This window comes from Chroicocephalus ridibundus, chromosome 2 (assembly GCF_963924245.1).
Source record: "Chroicocephalus ridibundus chromosome 2, bChrRid1.1, whole genome shotgun sequence".
Taxonomy (NCBI): Eukaryota; Metazoa; Chordata; class Aves; order Charadriiformes; family Laridae; genus Chroicocephalus; species Chroicocephalus ridibundus.
Window position 1 is genome coordinate 36,428,415 of NC_086285.1, and position 15,165 is coordinate 36,443,579.

The 15,165-nt window shown below is 41.8% G+C and overlaps 1 protein-coding gene across 2 annotated transcripts; it reads right to left on the reverse strand.

Moving 5' to 3' along the window:
• Positions 1-12,084: 12,084 nt before the first annotated feature.
• On the reverse strand, positions 12,085-14,938 carry LOC134511306 (cytochrome c). 2 transcript variants are annotated; one of them, XM_063325037.1, is made up of 3 exons: positions 14,780-14,938; positions 13,540-13,716; positions 12,085-13,370 (listed from the first exon to the last, which is right to left on the reverse strand). In XM_063325037.1, exons 2-3 carry the CDS (start codon positions 13,706-13,708, stop codon positions 13,222-13,224), a joined length of 318 nt encoding a protein of 105 aa, XP_063181107.1. In that variant the 5' UTR covers positions 13,709-13,716; positions 14,780-14,938; the 3' UTR covers positions 12,085-13,221. The 2 variants fall into 2 exon arrangements, with proteins under 2 accessions (XP_063181107.1, XP_063181108.1); XM_063325038.1 differs by having other exon boundaries at positions 14,784-14,934.
• Between the last annotated feature and the right edge of the window lie 227 nt (positions 14,939-15,165).

Here is a 15,165-nt window from a genome sequence, read left to right on the forward strand (position 1 = left end):
AAGCCCGTGTTCAGTAACTGGAAGGAAGGACAGATACGGGGATCCAGTGCTGGTGGCAGCAAGAGGGAACAAGTCCTTGCGTTGCACCAGCAGTTCTTTAGTGCCACAGGGTGTGCCTAATGACCGAGGAAGAGAATACCATTTCCACAATACAAGCTTTTGTGTATATATGTGGTGGTGTTTAATGGCCATTATTGTTGAAAACATTGGTAGGAAATCAGATGTGAGCAACAAGGTGAATATTTGAGGCACAAACATCATGCATTTGCAGTTCCCACTATTAACTGATGTAGTGCCCTTCTCCTTCCCTCAAGAACTTGCTGATTTCTTGTCCCCACTCTGCAATGAGATAAAGATCAGGCTTGATTTTATCTTGACGTTATTTACTTTATGGCTTTCTTCTTGCATTTCTTTAAACTTCATTTTTCACCCCTCTTAGTACAATAGCAATAGTGACCAGCTCCACTACAGAAGAGGCTATTGGCCCTGTTAGGATGTGGTGACAGCAAATGAGGCTTTGCATGACTTCTCTAACTGCCTGGGAGAGAAGTCTGCTTTACGCCAGCTGCTCCCACGCCTGGGCACGGAGAGGCAGGTCCTGGTGGATCTGCAGCACCTCAGGCATCGCAGCTGCTGAGAGGCTCTCCTGGTTTCCAGAACCCCCCTGGGTACTCTAAGCTATGGTGAGGTCTGCTTGGTCCCTGCAGCCACCCAGAACCAGTTAGGACATGGAAACAGCCTGTTAGTCTTTCCTCTCCTTTCCCAGTTCCTGGATGTGGAGGGAAGGCTTGTCTTACGTGGTTATATTCCCTTTCTGTCTGCCAGGTATCTTACCTGTATGTCTTCGTGTCTGAAGAGCCATACCTGAGAACAGATAATCGTGGCAAGACAGGGCAGGGGCAACAAACCAGCTGCCTGTCATGCTTTTCTGCAGGATTTGAGTTCAGATTCCCAGTCCACTTCGGATTCCTGGAGCTCCTGTCTTTGCCCCCTCTGTTTTGAAGATCATGCACTCTACCTGCATCTAAATACTCACCAATTTGCCCATCTTAAGCCCAGATTCTTTCCTCTCTCCCCCCTGCTTTTACAGCAGTGTACATTTACATTGTACATTTATGCCTGATTTGTATCACTGTAAAAGAGAAAAGAATCAAGCCTTACAATTGTAAACAAGAAATCTCCAGAGACACTATAGCATTCCTACCCACTTTAATTTTTTCCTCTAAGTAAAAGATAATTGGAAAAGACTAATTGAAATTGATTTTGATTTTCTGAAACATTGAATGATGCTGTCCTAAATCAAAATTATAGCAGCTATTCATGTAACAATCATGAGACAGAACAGAAGAAAAAAAAAACTGTCAAAACAGATAAGAAATATAATCAATATTGTTTTTCTGGCTCAGGAAACAATAGCAGTCTTTGAGCTGCGGAGTGCTATATTCTTATTCAGGTAGGTGGCTTGCAGAAATCCAAGAAATCTGTACCGCTGTTCCCAGAACAGATAACACCACAAAAGCTAAATCTCAGTGTGGCAGTAGCAGTGGCGGAAGCCTAGGAGAGGACTCACTGCTGGCTAGATAGAAATAAGAGATAATAAACAAATCCAGCCAGGGCTGCAGGAAGGACTGATGAGAATTATGTAGGTTCCATGTATACAGGTGAGGATGGCGAGAAGCAGAAGGAAACAATCCAACCCCCTAGTCCTGAAACAGAGTCAATCCTAAGCAAAACTAAAAGCCAGGAAGGAGCAAAATTTAGAATATGTTTCTCTTTCTACTCTATAGAAAAAGTAAAGTATAAAATACAGTATTTTTAGAAAGATAGTGGCCAACATAATTAGCTAGGAGACGTGCCTGTGGTTTTAATTATATACGAACATTAGTATACACTAAACGTTCTGCAAAATGTCTTTTTAAAATGAAAAAAAAATTAGTGCAATAACAATTCTTCATATTACTCTAAAGAACACTGCTGTAATCTTAAATGCTTTTAGACCTGCTACTCTCAACTCGCTGTCGATGCATGTTAGTTGAAATATTCAAAAAGTTGTTGTCATTCACTGAAATATGTGCCAAAGTAGAGCTTGCCTTCCTGTAAATGGTAACTTTTAATGCTGTTAATGAAGTCATATTCTGCTAATGCATTCAATATTTTTCTTGGAGCAAGAACCACAGCTTTCTGGATTTCAGTCTCTAGTTGTGGTGCCATCCTTTTTGATTTTCATAGCTGCTTCTAAGTTGTAGAGTAGCCATTAAACTTAACAGCAATGACAGCTTTGGAAAGATGGTAATACTGTACGCTGGAGATGATTACCAAAGACTTTATTACTTGAGTGCTTAGAAATAGAGAAGCACTGTAATGTCTAAATCCCACAAAAGCTGATTATTTTCCTCCTGAGCTTCAGACACAGATTGAGAAAATGCATATGAATAGTAGGAAAGGAGCTGCAAAAACAGGGCTGCTGAAAACATTGTCCTGGGCTAGATATCTTTATCCAACATCCAATTTATTAGTTCTGAACTGCTAGGGACCATTACTTAAAAAAAAAATAAAAAATCACTCAGGACACAGAGTCTGTAATTATTATTTTAGTAACTTATATGGTGCAGACTTTTAATATCTGGTAATCTGTACATACACTGTGAAGCAGGAAGAGAAAGTAGACCAGATATATATATTTGAGATAGTAATCAATGACCAAACAGCAGAGCAATACCAAGACAAGACTTTGTTCAGAGAGAACAGAGAAACCACAATTTTTTCAGAAGGAGCTGGGGGGGAGTTTCATCATCCATTCACTGTAGACAAGCTCTTTCTGAACAGACAATTTAATGCTGGATAAATGCCGGATGAAGAGTTGATCCCTCTAGGACTTAAATCTGGGATTCCAGCTATAGGATGTCTTTTTAACCAAAGTTGTTGCTTCAGTCACTAAATTAGATTTTCTTGCTGTAAGGGATTCAAGGCAAGAGCAGCAAAACATTTGCTTCTTTTTAAGTACTGGACTGCCTCTCCTATGTCTTCCATAACATGGAATTTAAACATGGAATACAAATATTGGCCTCTGAGCTTTTCTGAGGCAAGCTTTGACACTAAAGAGAACTAATCCAGGAAAGTACATATCAGCAAGAAACAAACAAAGACGAAAAACAAAAGCCCAAACCTTCAGGCCTAACATATATAAATATATACACGCACCAGCCTTGCAAGCCCCTGTTGAGATGCTTTAATACAGTGGTCTACACACAGCTTTCCCTGCCAATACAGTGCCCAAAAGAGGTTTCTCATTTTGGTCACGGTGGCAGGGAACTAAAACCAAGGCCAATATTTAGAGTAAATCCTCTCCAATGAAGTTTGAGTGTAGGAGTCAAACTTTAGGCAGACGTGTGTGAGACATATGGCCACATTAATTTCTAGTTGACACCTGTAGTTTTTTAAGACCTTGATTTTCCTGAGACTGACAAGAAATAAACAGTTAAGTTCACGCCTCTGGCACGCTTGTACACATTGTGTGGACTTACTGACACTTGCATTTTCTGTGATTAAACACATATTGGCAGGTTCACAGTATCATATATCCATTAAAACATAAGAGAAAAACCCTAGCATCTTTGAACTAAGCGAAGTCTATTCAATGCTTGTAGCACTATGTGATGGCTACCAAGCTCGGCAAGACAGAAAAATTCCACTCACTTGCAAATTTTAACGAAGTGCGTATTTGCCCACAGTTAGAAAGTTTAAAGCATTCAATTTTACAAGTCCAAGTGGGTACCACTCCTGACAGTAGTGAAAACTCTGCTCCTCTTAATCAAGGAAACCCCTTGCACCACTTAAAACTTGAAACAGTTTCAGAAATGGGCCAAAGAGTGTACAAAGTCAGACTGGTTCCACCTACTGAAATACACATTTAGTGGAAAAGACGGGCTTAGGCAGCAAAATAACAGGTCTTCCTTCAGAAGGTGGTTTTACAAAAGGGATAATAAGGTCTACTCTTCTGTGGCTGGAAAGAAATGGTACCCACAAACAAGTCACAGGAAAAAAGAAAGTCCCACCTATACAGGGCACATCCATAGCTATGGAAAATTGCTCTGTACAGTGGCCAGAGTTTGCTAGCCCCTCTCTTTCCTCTTCCACCCTCCACGTGTGTCTGAGAGAGGCAATGACCTCAGCTAAACAAAAATAAAAGAAAAATTAACAAGCTATTGTGTTCATGCAGGAACTCCCTTAAAAATAGCTTAAAACAAGCATCTGCTAGCTGAATGTTTTAGCAATCACCACAGCCACGTATTTGATTCTCTGGAGGTGTGTAGCTGTAATAGCTGAAAAACAGCAAAGGAAAGCGGGGTGGGTCAGCAGAGGGTCAGACATTTCAAAATTTCATTCATATTTTCTTGGTCTAATATGAAACTCCCAAGTTAAAGATCTCATCACGACAGTAAAAAGCTTTTGTTTAGATTCATGCACCTGGGCTACTGAAAGTTAAGAAAATTGCCTTTGAAACCTTTTGATGTTGAGTGCTGTCATAAAATGGACACCTGATATTTACTACTACTTTCAGTGGAGTTACAAGCTCTCAAATTACATTAGGCCCATAAATGAAGAGAAAGTGAGCATCTGACGTGCACCAATAAAGTGAACTTCATCAGATGAAGTTATAAGAAATACTTACCCAATAATTACCCAATATTTTAAGTCCCTCGGGGTCACCTTCAAGCAGTCAGAGAAATAAGAAAAAAAGCAAACCCCTTGTGATTGTGTTATTATATTCTTCTCCCATGAGGAAGAGACTAGCTGGGCCACTCAGACACTCTCTAAATTAAAACCTATTAGTTTTTGTAAAACAAACAAACAAAGGAACAACCAAACAACAAAAAACCAAAAAAACCCAACCCAGACACCCCCCACCCCACCCCACCCCCCCCCGCAAACTTAGATCTTATAGAAAATAAGGAGCCCAACTCTTTTGGTAAAACAAAAAAGGGTGATTGGATTGCCCAGGAAAGACCTGAAGAAATCAAAAGACCGGCTAAGAAATCACTGTTCTGGAGAGCGTCCTGTGCTGCTCTTTAAAGCAAGAACCACAACCTGTGACCTAAGGTTGGAAAGAAAGGATGTTTGGAAATTGTAATACAATAGAAAGAAAATCATGCCCACCTGGAAATCACTCCACTTTTCCTTGTGGAGATTGTCCCCCTTTTTGAAGAAGTCAAACGTGCCCAAGACCTGGTGGAAGTTATTGCTGCAGTGAGGGGATGCGAGGCGTAGCAGAGAGTTAACGGTAATGGGCAGTGCGAAGATCAAGATTAAAGATTACTCTGGGTGGTAAAATGTCTCTCAGCACACCAGCCCAAACTGGAAACTCTCCCAGACTGAATCCCTACATCACATGGATGTAGGGATCTGATACTATCACATGGTAACAATTTGTGTCTCTTCCTCCATCCCCTTTTTTAACCACCGTAGGAGTGGGCATAGACTTGATGTGATTAGATCACGAGAAAGGGACTGGGAAAGGCTTCCGAGAGCCGTAGCAAGAACACCCCAGCCCCCAGGCACCAAATGGTCGTGGATGCACAACTTGTGACGGTGCTGTCTCCAGGCTATGATGTGAAACCTTTGAAGGGGACTATCCCAGTTCACCACAGGCAGTGGGAGAAGCCTTCACTGTGATTTTTCCCTCTCCTACTATCCTGGTAATAGCATCAGTGCTATACCCAGCGCTGATTTGATTGATAAGAGAAAAATAAAACCAACTGCTTTACCAAAGAAACAGTTTTCTTAAAATAATGAAAAAAGGTAATTAGACACCATTTTCTGTGAGAAAAACATAAATTTGGCTAACGTGATCAGCCAGAGCATCAGGCTGCACTGTCTAGAAAGTGAAAACTGGTGTTAAAGAGCCAGACAGTTAAAGAGCCAGACAGATGGCACTATAGAAGATGTGGAATCACTGGGCTTTGGGTCTTTTCATCTTCACTTTTTGATGACTTTTTTGATGACTTGACTTTTCAACTGAGTTCTGGATTGGCATAGAGCAGCTCAGAGAAATAGCATCCTTAAATTAAAAAAAAAAAAAAAAAATCTGCAACGTAAATATAACTTAGGGCATGATCCCCATCAATGTTTGTAATATATTCGGGCTAAGAAACAAAGGCTGTTTTTCATGCTGATTCCACTGCATGGCTACTCTCTCCTGTGCTAGAGTCCTTCTTTGTTGCCCTTTTATCTATATTATGTTCACCGTAGCTACTGAAGATTACTGACCTGTACTTTTCAGGTAAGATCTGAAGCTGGAGCAAAATTTAAAGCTATGCCATCAACTACAGTGTAACTCAAGCATGTTGCGTAAGTGGGGACGTTAGGCTCTAGTGTTACAGAAGGATCAGAGCTTACAGCCCTGCAAAACATCATTCGATACGTGGATGGAGTGAACATCACACCACTTCTCAGCTGGCTGATTTGCTAATGTGGAATATATATCACTAAAATCAGTGAAAGCAAAGTACAGACTCCTGGAGCCAGGTAGCATCAATTGGATGACTTCACAGACCTGAAGCAAAATTAAAGGCATCCAACCAAAGGGATATTCACTGAACACACGCAGAGTTGCCAGACCTTCAGCTGAAAGTATGCAAGTTTGTTTTTTATTGCTTCTGGGTTTCCGCTGCTTTTCCTTTCATACTGCAATACTTGGCATCTACTCATAGGCTAACGCACAGGCACAGTCCTTGTAAAAGCTGAACATATAATATTTCACCCTGCGCTAACCTTGTTTCATTTCCACTTTGTTTCCCCTTTCTTTGCTTCATTTGTGTCATCTCGATATCTATCCTGTGACCCTGTTCATTTGTAAAAGACTCCTCTGTGTTCTTGATAGATTTTCTGATGTTGAAATATCTTTCAACTGCAAAGCTCTCCCTTTGGATTGCTTCTTTCTGTGGGAAGCTTTTTCTGATGTGTCATTGCATGCTGGTGTAGAGAGAGATGTCATCTTTCTGAGAATTCAGAGTGACAGCAAACACACATAAGAGCTAAATTTTTAATGTCTGATCACACCGCTCCTGATAGAGTTAGGCACTGTGAACAAGCTTATCTTGCAACGTACGCACAGACCCCGGATTGATATGAAGAAAGGCAACATGGTCTTTTGAAGGGCTGCAAAGGCTTTCATGTTCGAGCATGTGCCAAAAAATCCATACCGATAGCTAAATTAACATTGATAGCCCCATGAGAAATATCCCAGCTAAGTAAAATTCTGACTCAATGTTACAAGTGTTAGTTTTCCTGGGACCTTAAATTGCAATAGTGCTAGTATTCAGTTATACTAGTATGAGGAAATATCATGGTTTTCAGAGGAATTCAAGTCTATCATCAAACGCCATCCATAAAACAGTATTAAAACCAGAATTAAAGTGCATTTTTACTGACAAAGGTCATCATTTTCTTACCTAACTGCTAGTGGGGAAACTATATTACAACCTGTATATCCATTTCAAGCGTAATACTTCAACTGATGATATCAAGGTGAGCTCCACAGCAGAAACAAAGCCAGAGTACACATTAGAGATTGCCACTCCTGATTAAAATTCTTTGAGTAGTCAGAAAGAAACATTTTGCTTTCAAACTGAATCTTTTACCATTTTAATAGGTTGAAATTTAATACAGGGCATTTCAAATTTGAGCTATCCTGATGAAATATGAATCGCTTTAAGAATCCAGAGGACCCTAAACTTATTGCAAACACATCAGTGCATTCGGCTGTACTAACCATCGCCAGCGCTTTCTGCTGAGCTCGTGCGGTAAAACTGCTTTTTGTACAAATCAACTTCGTCTTTCAAACTGTCGGAGGTTTGTTCAAAATTACCTTTACGTGCATATGCTTTCTTCCGCGGCTTTTTAGTACATTGGCTCCCCCTCCTGTTCATTTGGCGTAAGCAACAAACTGATTAAATAGTGCCAGCCACCGAAGTTTCTCAGCGCTTAACCATCATTGGTTTTTGGAGGTGTTGTTTCTGAGGCTTACAAGAAAAGACTATTTCAAAGGTATCCATGTGAAGGACACAATCCTTGTTCAATACATGAGAATAGCTGGGTCCAAAACAATGGTGTATACAAAATAATTAAATATAACGTCATTGTCTGAGGAACAGTTAAAAAAGAACCCTTTACGATGAATTAAAAAAAAAAATAATTGGACAACGAAAAAGGCAATGAAAGAAGGATTTTTCAAATAAAGTAATTACCTGGAAACTTCAAAAACCCCTCCACTACAGAGTTAAGAGATGTGTAAATTAAAGACTACATTTGAATAGGAAAGTACAAGGAGCTGCTTGCAGTTCAGCCAACACAAAAGAAGTACAAATTGTAACAGTAACATGTAAAATGAAGTAGAGAAAGACCAGATGGGTAAGCTAACCAGTGATAATTTGTACATGAGAATTAGAATTAAAATCATTCACTATGGCAAAAATTCATGGAATTGAAAATGTGATACATTTCCTTTGAAGAAAGCACTGGAAGAACTCCAGATCTAATATCAATAGTAGGTAAACTGTCAGAATAATTGGAAATAAAACGACAGAGTCCTATCGGAAACATGGTAAGATATAGAGAAGTCCGATTTCCACTCTTCTCTGTTCTCCAAACAATGAATCAGCAATGGAAGGAGTAATGCGAGAAATGCTTTCAGGGAAAGGCTGGTTACGCTCAGCGTAGGCACATTCCTCCAATGAAACCTGAGTAAGAGCACCAGATTCTTGAGGCTACTAGTGACATGTAGGCAACACCAATGATATTTTTGAAATTCAGTGTATGTATGTATGTGGCGCATTTTTCCTACTTCTCTGGAAGCACTACGCATCAGGGAATGCTCACATCACCAAGAGGCACGTCACTAAAAAAAACCAAACCTGAGACATAGTGCAGGTGAAAGCCACATAAAAATACCTGCTTTAGTTAGCTCTGTTAAAAATATAGAATTAAAAAAGATCAATAAAAGGCAATGCCACATAGATTATGAACCATCAGACATCTCAAGAGGAAATTATCACCAGACAGCCACGACTGAATGGGGACATCAGCAGTGAATTTCTGCAGATTACTGTAAGGATGAGAACACGACTCGATGTTTCCGTCAATAGCTTTTGAGTGTTTATGACCAAAAGACTGGCAGTGTGGTAAGACAGGGACAGCACAGTCGTACATACAGAAGCATGTTTTGACACATGGAGAACAAGGAAAGGGAAGACGCATCTGGAAAGTGGGTGATTCTGAAAGGAACAAGGCAGGGGCTCACATTGCCTGAGCAAGCTGCAGTGAACAGCGCTAATGAGATGTAAAACCAGCAGAGTAATGACTTCTGAACTCCACTGCCAGGTTTATTTTTATCCAAGACTGTTTAAAATTAAATACATAAACAACCTGGAAAGAACACACCTTCTCCCTTGCTCCAAGGTATGTGTTTTGAACACTATGCTATAGTTAGCTTTGCTCATTTTCTTTCTGGCTCTCCTTTTGCATAATGACAGCTCCGACAGAGGTACAGAGCATCTTCTTCCCAGCAAATGTGTTCAGTTTGGTGGTTAATGCAGCCTTCTGGAAATTTGGGGATATGAATCTGTATCCTGTTACAGAAGCAAACACGTCATCCACATCTCTCACCTCCTTTGAGACCTCTGAGCAGAAACTAATTCTTCAGACGGTGACCATCATATTTTTGGTATTTCAGATCAAAAGAACGATCTTGGCAGAAACCACGCAAATACTTACATGCAAGTTCTGAATCATGGGCAGAAAGCAGTAACTACCTGGAGTCCTGGCTCAGCCATTACAGCGCTGGAAAGGGACAGGATTTCACACCATTCCCCAGGGTTAACATTTTCTCCTGCCAGCTCTGGGCTGCTCCCTTTCCAGAATAACCTGGTTTTCGGGACATCAATTTGAAGTGGTACAACTCATCCTATGTGCAGTAACACAGATTTCTGTTGGCTTTGGCCCTGGAAGAATTTTTAGGATGTGTTTTAGATAAATGTGTTTAGGCAAATATGTTTTAGATAAAGGCAAAATAAAGGCTTACTACAGAGGTAAATGTGTGCACTTTAATGACCTTTGATATACAGGAGAGACTAGAATATCTAATAGTTCTTAACTATTATCTGTTTAATTTCTGTTCTCCCCCATAAAAGAAGCATAACGTATCAAATTTTTTTTGGATCACTGATACTATATTTTATACCAAAAAAAGCATTATATAATCCCCCACAAAACTAGATCTATTAAAATGAACACATCTTTAAATGACGCAATTATCTACAATTGCATAGATGGCTACAAATGGAACTTTCCCAAATTCAGCTGTTTATAGAGTGATTACAGTTGAATTGTTAAGACTAAAAAAATAAGAAATGTATTACTGAATTTCACTGGGATGCATAAATAATAACTTCTATAACTTTAAAAGTATCCTACCTGTCCCATTTGGGTTTTGAAAAGTCATACTGTGAAAAAGTGTACTTTTGAATTTTACCTTTTTTCCAGTCATTACTGACATTGACAATCTTCACGCATTTGCATAACTACATGTGAAAATATCTCAAGATCAGTTTTAAAGGCATGCCCCATCAAATCTGTAACCTCATAGCCAAGAATCATTTTTATGGCATGGTGCAATGTTTGGCAATGGTGCCTTGATTCCCTAATTCGGAATTGTAAAGGAACTACCGAAATACAAAATGTCTAGACTGATATTGCTTTGGGAAAGAAAAACACTAAACTTGCTACTTCATAAAACAAAGGCAAACCCCACTCTTCCCACTCCGTAAAACTACAAATCAAAGAACTAAAGCTTGATTCTGCAAATAATCTGTATGCCTCCCTCCCAGCCTCCAAAAAACCCACCCAGACACTTCCATTAATACTTATCTCAACAAATGATAATCTAATTTTCTTCCATTTCAATATTCTTACTTTGCTGATCCACTAGTAGAAATACTATAGTATTGGGCTTGTCCAGTGGTAAATGGCTACAGCAAATCTTATAAGCTGTTGCTGTTTAGGGCTGTATACACAAAGGGAAAGATGAAACTTCAAGGGTCAGAAGGGTCTTTTCCCTAAAACATACACAAGGATGCATCCCCAGTCTAGAATTAAAAAGGTCAATTTCCTCCGTCTTCAGAGCTACGTATAAGCTGCACTTGTCATTGCACCAAGGCATCTGAGTTACAGACAGATCGAACAAGCCAAGCTAAACCACGTCCCCTACTTACTTTGGACAAAGGATCACTCTACCTACTCCTGATGACGGATGACTGACTTTTTGTAAATTGTTGCCCGTGCAGATTTAAATGCCACCTTACTGCAAAATCCTCTTCTCCACAGTCCACTTCTTCTCCAGCTCAAGTAGGGAAGAGCAGTTTAGCAATCACAAAGTATTTTGTTATCTCATAAAGGTGCCAACAGAACAGAAATTGTCACAACTCTCCCCATGCAATCCACCGTAACTATGTCAGAAGACTGCAGAGCTGGGTAAGGTTCCATTGTGTATCTACAACTACTCTCTCAGGATTCTGGCACACTGAAATCTAAGTTCTGCATAGTCATAAAGGTGCTTTGATGGACATCACTTGCGAAAACTGGAAGTGTCATTAACTACTACAACTTGACAGTATCTCTTAACAAGCTTTTAGTAAAGAAGCTGCTGTTAGTTAATATTAAGTTTGCCTTTCTATTTGCAGGAAATGCTGGTTTCACGTTTAATTTTCAAAAAGTCACAAAACATATTGTAGCATTGGAACAACTTGTTAGTAATCTTAATTCTTTCCACTCATTAGTTCTGAGTAACAGGTCTTTGCAACTCAGTCATGAAGCACACTATTCTACATGACGTTATCTCAAACTCAGCCAATCCCACAGCACAGCTACAGCTTTCCAGCTACGTTTTCTCCCATTCCACTCAGGAAATACACCAAAAGTGCTGCTAAAGAGAACACTTTGCTAATTCTAGTTTTGTTTCCTAATGATGTAAAGCTGGACACCCTACTTTTTCTCTACTTTCCCGCTGGTTTTCGCTTAATTTCAGACACATACAGCAAACAAGACTTTTAATTTTTTTTTTTAATTTACAGTATTGATTGCTCTGAGTTATGCCTTACTGGTATACAGTAAATACATTCATCTGAACAATTCACTTAGTATGAAAAAAATGCAGTTAAAACATTAAAAATACCGCTTTACACTGTGCGAAACAGAACCTTCAGAAGTAATATCAGCTACAGCCAGGCACAGAGGAAGACTGTTTCCTTTTAGTCCACCAGAGCATTCATTCCTGTACCCCTTCATCTGAAATTGCCTGTAACAGTAGATTTTAGGTGAATGCTTCTGCTGAATTAAGAAGACTTAATAACTCTCAGTTGGTCTTTAGCACTTGCATTTCCAGAACAGGATGTTTTTCTGTTTATTCATTACACCAAGAATGCCTGTTTTTGGAAGATTTACTGAACAAAAGGTTTCAATACCATGTAAAAAACTGAAGATGTTTCTGAAGGGGAGTTATACTCTATTGGTGCATGCAGCTGTCGGTCTGGATAAATTAGGTAACATGCTTCCCCAAGATAAAAGAAAGTGGCTGGGCACAACTGCCATTTCACAAATAGTACTTAAGTCAGATGAAATGAATTCTTATCGCAAGCTTTAGACAGATTAATATATACCACAACACCTAGCATTGATTAAATTTAGAAAAATATTATCTTGGGTTTTTTTAGCCTTTGCTGTTTTGGTTTTTTTTTTTTTTTTTTTTAAAATCTTTGAAGTTACGTAACAGAAGATGAATGGTGGAAGATGCCAAAAACCGCCCTGCTTTTTAAGCTGGAAGAGTTGGACTGTCAAAGCTGTTATGCCATTGATGATTACTCATTTGATTATTAATAGATATCTTTTTAAACAATGAAGAGGCAGGAAATGTTTATTTATTTTTTTTTAATTTATGATCAAGAATGACTGAACATTATAGTCATTTGAATCAACCCAATTACATAGTTTCCATTAAGTTAATGGCTGCCAAACAAGCGTGTACTCCAGTGACACACCGTATCTGATGGGTGAGACAGATTTTAAGGTTAGACACAGTACATGTAAAAATAGAAAGTTTAAAAACCAATCTCATCACAGACATTTCCATCGCCATCTCCTTTGTGAAATAAATAAGGCAGCAGATAACTTTTACTTTGAAGTGGCATCTTTGAGGTATGCTATTAAGTCTGCTCTCTCAGACTTCTTCTTGATACCCGCAAAAATCATTTTTGTTCCTGGGATATACTTCTTTGGATTTTCCAAATACTCCATCAGAGTATCCTCACCCCAGGTGATACCTAGAAAGAAGAAAAAGAGATGGTCAGTGACTTTAAAATAACAAACATATTTATATTCTTTTCCTCCATATTATTTTACTTTTGGGCTAACATCAGTACTTTCTAGAACTACTGCCAAGAACTGAGTATTTTTGTCCCTAGTAACTCATAAGAACAGCTTGAAGTTTACCTTTATTCTTATTAGCATCCGTGTAAGAGAAGCCCTCAGCCTGTCCAGTCTTGCGTCCAAAGAGGCCATTCAGGTTAGGTCCAGTCTTGTGCTTGCCTCCCTTTTCAACTGTATGGCACTGGGAACATTTCTGGACAAAGATCTTCTTGCCCTTCTCAATATCTCCCATTTTCAGTACTAGACCAAGAACACACAGAGGTCAGTATCGCAATTTCAAGGTCACCTATTCAAAGCATCCTGTTGGTTTACAAAACTGTATATATAGCCTACCAGTCTAGTAATTCTCCGGCACACTTCCTATCCACCACAAGCTATAGCTCCTGGGTTTGAAGATTAGCATAGAATCATTAGACTATGTAAAAAGTACCAAGGCGATAAACATTCAGGAGAAACCTGCCCTCGGCCAAAGTAATTACCCCACAGCATTTGAACAGCGTAGAGAGAGTTTTTGAAGAGTAAACTGAGCTTCCACATATAGCTTGTGTAACTGTAATAGTAAAGTTTTCTAGTCACGAATAACCTTGTGTGTAAAGGGACAGGGCTGTCTGCATGTTTTTCCTCTCCAGCTGGAAAAGCCCACCAGCCCACCACCTCGGCAGGGGCAGCGGGCGGCAGGCACAGCACTGGCACGCTCCCCCCCGTACCCCGAAGGCGGGATGCCTCCCGACACCACCAGCGCTGCCTGCGCCCGGCCTGGCGAAAGCGCCCAAGGGCAACCGCACCTCCGGCCTACACCTCTACCCCGGCGCTGCCTGACCTTGAGCCAGGGAGCGGGATCCCGGCGCGGGGGGACCCCCCAAGCGAGCGCCGCGACCCGGGCCCGACCCCTGGAGCGGGGCCTGGCGCACTCACACCACAAGGGCAAAAGACCTGGGCCGCGCCACCCCCTACCTCGAGTGGCCGCCGGGAGAGCACGGCCAGGCCGGGTCCCCCTACATCCCTTCGGGCCGCGGCCTCTCGAGGTGGGAGCACTAGGCCCCGCCGTGACCTTCCGCCGCGCCCCGGGCGCCTCCTTAGGCCGCGGCGCCCGGGTCCCCAGCCCCAGCCCACGGAGGCGGGAATCGCGGTCTCGGGACAGACGAGACCGCCGCCCGCCCCGTCCTGTCCCGTCCCGTCCCTCGCCCTCCCCACCGCCCCGCTCCGGGCTAACGGTCCCGCCTGGCCCCGGCGCCAGGCCCAGGCCGAGTCGAGCCCAAGGCCAGGCCCCGGCGGCGGCTGCCCCACCGGCTGCTGCCCGCACCTGCCTGTCCGGCCGCCCCGCTGACGCTGCGCCCACGGCAATGACCGCAACCCCGTTAACTCTCGCACCGTCCGGCGTCTGAGCCCAAGGACACGCCGTACTCCGCCCTATGTAAACCGGTGTTGCCGCAACCAACCCGCGCCGGCACTCGGCCCGCCCCATCCGAGGCGGCAACCAATCCAATGCCGCCCTCTGGACCTCTGATTGGTTACTACGCCTGTCCGCCATGGTGGACGTCACGGCGCTGCGGGCTAGCGGGGTAGGTTGCGGCGGCGGGCGGCGGGTCCCTTCCCCCCCCGCCCCCTACGGAATGGCGTCAGACGTAACTCTGATACGCCAGGAGCGCCAGGGCGCGCGGGAGGTCGGGTTCTGTGCGCATGCGCACA